Below are 7525 nucleotides of genomic sequence, written 5' to 3'. Positions count from 1 at the left end.
CACCGCCGCACGCGCAAACTTGGGCTCGCGCTTCCCGGCCCGGCGCGGAGCCCGGGGCGCCCGGAGCCCCGCCATGTCGCGATCCAACCGGCAGAAGGAGTACAAATGCGGGGACCTGGTGTTCGCCAAGATGAAGGGCTACCCACACTGGCCGGCCCGGGTGAGCAGCGCGGCCCGCCGCCCCCTTTCCCCCTGCGGGCTGGGGTTGCATAACACCGAGAGGGCACGAGTGCTCCGCGCGGCGCGGGTGGAGGTGGGGGCAGGGGCATCTGGGTGCCCGACTCTCTCCCAGTCGCCTTCAAGCCCACCCGCCGGTTATATAATGGTGGAGACGGGAGGGAGGGGGACAAACACCCGGCGGGTACGGCGTCCGCACGGAGGGGCGTGTGTGCGGCGTGGGGACCCGAGGGCGCCGGTGGCTTCCCGGCCCCCGGCTCCCTCCGCGTGCTCAGTTCCGCCCCCAGCCCCCACACGCCCAGAGGTTTCGGGCGCGCAGGCTGAGTTTGGGCGAGTCGTGCTACTCCTGCCACTCCACTTCCAGGCGCCGCCGCCACCCCCTTTGGGACCCCCATGGAGACCCCCAGTGTCTTCATTGATTGTCGCCCCCAGTTCAAGCTCTTCTCTTCCTGGATAAAGGGTTAAGAAAGATTCCAGCCCAGAGAGGGATTGATGGAGGCGGAGTTCGCTTCTAGAAAACTTTGGTTTGGGGCATCCGTAAGATGTCTGAAGTTGGGAGGGTCGAGGAATGGTTGCGGGCGGCGTAAGAGGGGATCTGCCCGGCTTGGAAAGTGTCCGCCAGGACCCACCAGCCCTCAGCTCCACAGAAACATTCCTCCATATGCCGCCAACTCCAATTTGGGGCTGAGGGCGGCAAGGCCTCTTGTGGGGTTGGGAAGTCCGGTTCAGACCTCCTCTTAGTGGGAGTAGAGAGAGCCTGGATTGCTTCTCCCCCCGCAGAGGTGAGCATCTCCCGCCAGAACCTCTCTGCCATGTGGCTGATTCAGCCCGCCAATATGCCCCCTCGCATAGCCACCTGGCCAGGTGGGAGGGTGGGGCCCAAAAGCCAAGCCTGGTGTGTTCATCGTGTTTCCCTAAGGACTGAGACAGGTTAAGTAGGGAGGACGCGAGCTTGCCAGTTCCTGGAGAAAAGTGGGGGTGGGGGAGCTGTGCATCTGGCAACTTACTTTAAAGTTAATGCAGAGGGGCCTTTGGTATTGGGTGGGGTGAGGGCATGGTGAGTCCCCTGGAGTGTAGGACTCTGTAGAGTTAAATCAAAGGCAGAAGGATTACCTTATGGCTTTGGGTTGCTCTTCTCAGAGTAAGTCTGTGTTTTCATCTGGCCCAGACACTGCTCTGAGCTTAGGAAATCGTCCCGGCCTTGTTCAGGGTATCAGGCCAACTTGAAGGGCAACTAGAGAAAACTCAGCAGCCCCTTCCTCACCTGTACCCACCCACTCCTGAGGCGTGTGCCTAATTCCGCATGTCTTGAGCTCCTTGTTCCCTGAAACTCTCAGATGGATCTAGTGAGGCCTGGCTTGTGGAATGGGAGGCAAGGACAGAGAGAAAGGGGGCTCTTGAGCTTGCAGGCCCTCCAAGGGCTAGGGAGGGGGAAGGGTAAAGAAGCAGCCACAGCCAGCCTTGTGTGTGCATGTGTATGTGTGGCGTGTGAACACTCATGTACTTTGCCCTGCACCCTTTGATCCAACTGGCTTCTTGGCCCAGCTGCCAAGGCCCGGGTGGGCAGGGCTAGAATTGAACTCAGGTCTCTACTGCTCCTACCTCCTGGGGACAGGACAAAGTCCAGAGGCTGGGCTAAGCCCTGGGGAGGGAGTGTTAGCTGGAATGTGGGTTGCAGAGAATCCTTCCAGGTCAGGTAAGAGAGAAAAGGGATAGGGACGCACCGAAGACCCCACACTAGCCCCTGAAAGGAAGACCCTCAGGTTTCTGGCAGCCTTTGGAGTGAGGGCCGTGCCTGGGGCTGGGGTTGCCACTTATTTCTTCTTGTCACCCTGGCCTCCAGGGCAGAAGGGCAGGACAGGAGGCAGAATTTTTTCCTCTGCTGAGGCCTGGACCTTTTAGATAAAGTTAGAATTGGGGTAGGGAGCTCAGACCGGATCTCAGAAAGATAGGGCCCCACGTTTTGCCTCTCTCTGGCTCTTAATTGTGACCGTTGGGAGGGGTACACCCAAGGCTGTTACCTCCCAGGTGCATCCCCCCTTGAGCCCCAAAAGAACAGGCAAATGTGAGTCTCCTCACCATTCTTTGACCCTGTCTTAGTCCTTAGAGTGTCAGACTTTGAGGGGTCCAGCCCCTGAGGTGGGTGAGGAGCAAGAGGGAGTCTGACCATCCCATCCAGTAAGCAGCCGGATCTTCAGCCATAATGAAGGCCTTTCCTTCCTCAGCCCCTGCTGCTGGGGAGGATGGGACTCTTGTTAGTCTAGAAGGCCCAGTGCTGGAGAGCCCAGCCAGAGGGCCCACGTGATAGGCAGGACCTGCCTGGAAGGATGGTGTGACTCCATCTTAACCTCCTCCTTTCCCTCTTCCTCCTGCCTGACTTCCTGGGGGATCTCCAGGCACTTAACAGTTGACCTCCAAGACTTCAGGGATTTTTCCCCCAAGTTCCTTCCTCCTTTCTCTGCTTCCTCTTTCACAATCCCAGAAAACCTGAGCAGCCTGAGGACCTCACCGGCTTCCCTTCCCTTGCTGCCTACCCCTCCCCCAGCACCTTCTCTTTTCTGTTTCTTGGGCTTGCCACACTTTCCCGGCCCCAACTGTCTCCTGCCCCAGATTTTCCGGTTCCTGGGTCAGGTTGGGCCTCGGCCCTGGGTGTGGTGGTCAGAGCCCTGGCTGGCAGCCATGTGTGCTTAGCCTTCCCTGCTGTCTTCCTCTGTGCTGGCTAGGTGATCTCAGGCCTGTTTCTGGTCTGAGGCTGGGGGAGAGGTATTCAGTCTTCTTTCCCCACTCCACTGGAGAATTCCAGATTCCGCTTCAGCCCTCAGGGTGTCCATGGGCTTGGGAGGATGAGATTTCATGTGCTCAGGCCTGACGGATGAATTCAGGCAAATGCAGAGGGGTGGGGGCAGATGGCCAGGCCTGAGAAGTAACTTGCCTGGATCCCTGGAATGGCGGTGAGGCAGCAGAGCCCCCTCCACTGCTGTCTAGTGGAGGGGGCACAGTGGGGTGCCCAACATTATCTGCCCCCCCTGACCCACTTAGCTTGAGTCACTTGTTCTGAGTCACAGTCTGAATATAAAGGCACCGCCTGGGAGACAGACTTCTGTATTGGGGTACAGGGCTCCCCTGAGACGCATATCCTCTAGGCAGAGCTGCTCTTCACTTCCAAATGCAAGAAAAGCCATTTCCTTTGTAGCCTGAGAAGTGGAGGTGCCACTGCAGGAGGGAGGTGTCCCCCTTTTGGGTGAGGGGTTGGGAATTCCACTAAGTGAGAAGAGCTCACCTCTCGGGGTCCTTCCCCCCACAGGTGCTTACACTCAAGGTGAGGGGGTAGAACCATCTTTTGGGGGAAGATGTCCATCAGCCCAGACCCTTGTCTTCCTCCCTCTTTCCCCTAGACCCATCCTTTATAGCTAGAAGTCAGCAGAACGTGTATATCTGGTGTGTCTCATTCTATTTTTAATCCCATCGGTTCTTTTGTTTCTCCTCCACCCCTGGGGCTGGGCAGCTGGTGTCCCCCCAGGGTCCCCTGCCACACCATTCAGTTATCTGTCTCCCAGTTTGCTTTCCATGGGAAGTTGGGGTGATAAGAGATGATGGCCTGGTAGCTGCTTTGCTGGAGAGACCCTCATGACTCTTTTCTTTTCTTTTCTTTTTTTAGTCGGGGTCTTGCTCTGTTGCCCAGGTGAAGTGCAGTGGCACCATCAGGGCTCACCACAGCCTGTACCTCCTGGGCTCAGGTGATCCTTCTGCCTCAGCCTCCCAAGTAACTGGGACTACAGCTTTGTGCTACCACCCCAGCTGCCTTTTTTTTCTTCTTTTTTTATAGGGGCGAGGTCTCACTGTGTTGCCCAGGCTGGTCTCAAACTCCTGGACTCTATCAATCCTCCTGCCTCAGCCTCCCAAAGTGCTGGGATCACAGGCCTGGGCCACCGTGTAGGTCTCTCACCTCTGACTCTTCACCTACCCACCCTACTCTTACTGACCCTCAGTTTCTCTTTCATCACACATTAACTATGAGCATATTAATGCCCCGGCTCAGGTGTGGGCCCTGGAAATGCAGACATCAAAGTTCCCTGCTGCACTCTGGGCCTCAGACCCTTCAGGCCCCACCCCCATGCCTGGCTCCGGGCACACACATATCCACCAAGAATAAAGGCTTAGGGACGGGCTCTTGCTATAATTGTCCTGTGCCTGTCTCCTGGGATCTCTAAGCCCTGGAGGCCCTCATTTGTTTTCTGCTTCCCCCTGTGAGAGGAGGGTGGAGAGCTTTGGTAACAGGACCCAGGTGTCCTGGCTGAGGACTGGCTCCTCCGCCCCTGCCTCAGGTCCGGCTTCCTGAGGAGGACACCCCCCCTTCTTCTCGCAACCCCTGCAGTGGCAATCCAGCTCTAGCTGTGGTTTCAAGCACAGCCGGGGACCCAGGTGCCAGACTCCAGGCTTGGGGGTGGGGTGTGTGTTAGTGTCCCCTCCTCCCCAATCTGGAGAGAGGGCCTGGGGGGAGGGGCGGCCACATTCCTGGTTGCTGAGTGGCCCCGGGGGCGGGGTTGGGTTGTCATGGCGATGGGGATCATGTTTGTGGGGGGAACTGCGTGCCTTTCCACCCCTGCTCTCACACCCCAGCGTCTCCTGCTTGTGGGAAGGGCCCAGTTTGTGCTGAGCCTTCCTGGGGGGAAGGGCTGGACCTCTGTCCCTAGAGGCCACGGGGCAAGGGGGGGAGGTGCCCAGAAGCCTAAAGACTCCAAGTCTGGGGCAAGATGTCCCTCAGATTCACCCTCAGAGCTCCACCCTCTCCTGGGTGTGTCCCAGCTCCTTCCCATCTACCCAGCGTCCCTGCTTCCCTGGGCCCCTAGTTAGCCCTCTGTCCCTGTCTCTGTGTTTAATCACTGCCTTGGCCTGTCTGTCTCTGTCCTGTCTGCGCCTGGGCCCCAGTCAACATGGCCACCTGGCCTCTGTCCGGCGGGAAGCCAGCCTGCTGGGCTGCTGCAAGTGTTGCTGGGAGTTGTAGTCTCCACCTCACCCCACCGCCAGCTCAGTTTAGCCTGGGCTTCCAAGGCCGGATCTGGGGGAGGCTGGCCGAGTGCTGCCTGTTTCCCTGGCCTCAGACCTCTAAGCCCTCACCTTCACCACACTGGGGCAGGGGACAAGTCAGGAGATTGGAGTCTGAGACCTGGCCTTCACTCGCTTGCTCTGTTATTCTGGACAAATCATATCTTTTCTGGGCTCAGTTTCCTCATCTGTAAAATGAACTTGACTGCTTCAGTGCCTTTCAAAGTGTTCCCCAGAAGCCTTTTGAGGGGTGTTGAATAGGCAGCCTTTGGCCTCACCTCTCCACTTCAGCAGATCAGTCTGCTTTTATCTGCTTCATAGACTGATTCAGCAAACATCTATTGGGCACCTACTGTGTTGTATGCTAGGCACTGTGCTGGATTCAAAAGCAGACCTGGTCTCTGACCTTGGGACAGGTCTCGTTCAGATAGTCCACACAGACATTAATAGAATGATAATCGAGATCAGTGTAAAATTGCAGCTGTGAGAAGGAGAGGTGTTGGGAGACAATTTACCTAGGGAGCCAATCAGGTCAGCAATGATGGGGAATCTTTCTGGGGAAGGATGGTGGAGCTAAGGTTGGAAGATGAGCAGGAGTTAGCGAGTAGGAGACACCAAAAGAACAGCGTGGTCGAAGCAGAAAGAAAGGGCAGTGTCCTGGGAGTGGCTGATGATAGCAGACATATAGGATGTACCGTATGCCAAGTTGTAGTCAGAACCCTGTGGCCTAAGTACTAGTCTGTCTCACTGATGAGGAAACTGAGGTAGAGAGGTTCCATAAGTCACCCAAAGTCACACAAATAGTGGCAGAGTTGGGATTCGGACCAGAAGAGGTGAACAGGTGGGCCCTAGAGTTGAAAAAGTTTTGGAAGTTTTGAAGCAAGATGGCAAAATGCTCAGATAACATTTTGGAAGGCCACTCTAGTTGCTGTGTGGAGAGGTAACTGTCATGGGCAAGAAGAGGGACTGAGGGAAGAGGCAGAGATGGTGGTGTGTTTTTATTTTTATTTTTTTTGGAGTCTCACTCTGTCACCCAGGTGGAGTGCTGTGGCATGCTCACGGCCACTGCAGCCTCAACCTGCTGTGCTCAGGTGATCCTTCCACCTCAGCCTTCCAAGTAGCTGGAACTACAGGTGCATGCCACCATGCCTGGCTAATTTTTTGATTTATGGTGGAGAGGTCTTGCCAAGTTGCCCAGACTGGTCTTGAAACTCCAGGTTCAGGCAGTCCTCTTGCCTCTGCCTCCCAAAGTGCAGGGATTACAGGTGTGAGCCGCCACGCCCGGCAAGGCAGTGGTTTTTATCCAGGCAAGAGATGACAGTGGTTGGGCCAGGGTGGTGGCAAAGACAGGGGGCTTTGTGACCAGGACCTGAACATATTGGGAAGTCAAGTCCATACTGCCTGGTTGGTGAAAGAGAAGAAGGGACTCCTGGGTTTCTGCTGGATTTTCATGTCTATCTTCATTTGAATAACGTTCCACTGCAAAAAATGATCCTGAAGCCATCTTGCAGCACTGGGCCTGTCTCAGTCTGGTTTTATACACATGTGCCTTAGAGTCAGCACCCCGGTCTCACTCCAGACCTCAGGACTCCAGCTATGCTCACTTCTCTCATCTCACCCCCAGATTGATGAGATGCCAGAAGCTGCCGTGAAATCAACAGCCAACAAATACCAAGTCTTTTTCTTCGGGACCCACGAGACGTGAGTGAAGGCCAAAGGGGCACAGGTCGGGAGGGCCCTGGGAGGACCACTGTGGGGAAAGAGAGGTGGTGATGGTGCCCCTTTCCTATCGGGCTGTGCAGCTCAGGGGCAGTGAGGGGCTTGAGAGCACAGTCTCCCATCTCTCACCAGGGCATTCCTGGGCCCCAAAGACCTCTTCCCTTACGAGGAGTCCAAGGAGAAGTTTGGCAAGCCCAACAAGAGGAAAGGGTTCAGCGAGGGGCTGTGGGAGATCGAGAACAACCCCACCGTCAAGGCTTCTGGCTACCAGGTGAGCCGCCATCTGCCCCCAAAGACTCTGGAAAGCAGGTGTGGCCATGGGCTCCGGGAGCCCTGGGCCCACAGAGGATGCTTAGTCTTCAGAAACACCAGGACTTTGAGGGTAGGAGCTAACAGGGTGGAGGCATTTGAGCTGGTAGAGGGCTAGGGGCTTCCTGCAGGAGGGCATGGGGTTGGGGCGTGTGGTGTAGTTGTTAGGGGCAACTGTTAGCGGCCTGGGGGGCAAGAACAGGATGGAGGCGGTAAGTGGGGACAGGCCTTTGTTGGGCCCAGGGTGAGTGTAGGGCGTGGCCTTAACTCTTTC

General features: G+C 56.6%; 1 protein-coding gene across 5 annotated transcripts in view; it reads left to right on the top strand.

The window, feature by feature from the left end:
* The window catches only part of HDGF (heparin binding growth factor), a 10858-nt gene that overhangs the window by 660 nt on the left and 2673 nt on the right, over nucleotides 1-7525 (top strand). The window contains exons 1-3 of one of the 5 annotated variants that reach the window (XM_021708437.1): nucleotides 7-160; nucleotides 6848-6924; nucleotides 7075-7213. In XM_021708437.1, coding sequence (XP_021564112.1) covers nucleotides 74-160; nucleotides 6848-6924; nucleotides 7075-7213 — 303 coding nt within the window. In that variant the 5' untranslated portion in view covers nucleotides 7-73. Of the gene's footprint in view, nucleotides 1-6; nucleotides 161-215; nucleotides 254-1068; nucleotides 1108-4446; nucleotides 4503-6847; nucleotides 6925-7074; nucleotides 7214-7525 lie in introns of those variants that run through there. The other 4 variants (XM_008049793.1, XM_021708440.1, XM_021708439.1 and 1 more) reach the window with 4 other exon arrangements.

The sequence above is a fragment of the Carlito syrichta genome, unplaced genomic scaffold, assembly GCF_000164805.1.
Source record: "Carlito syrichta isolate Samal-C Ts95f unplaced genomic scaffold, Tarsius_syrichta-2.0.1 Scaffold136919, whole genome shotgun sequence".
Classification (NCBI taxonomy): Eukaryota; Metazoa; Chordata; class Mammalia; order Primates; family Tarsiidae; genus Carlito; species Carlito syrichta.
Note: the sequence above shows the minus strand (reverse complement) of the source record. Positions and strands in the feature narration are given on the sequence as shown.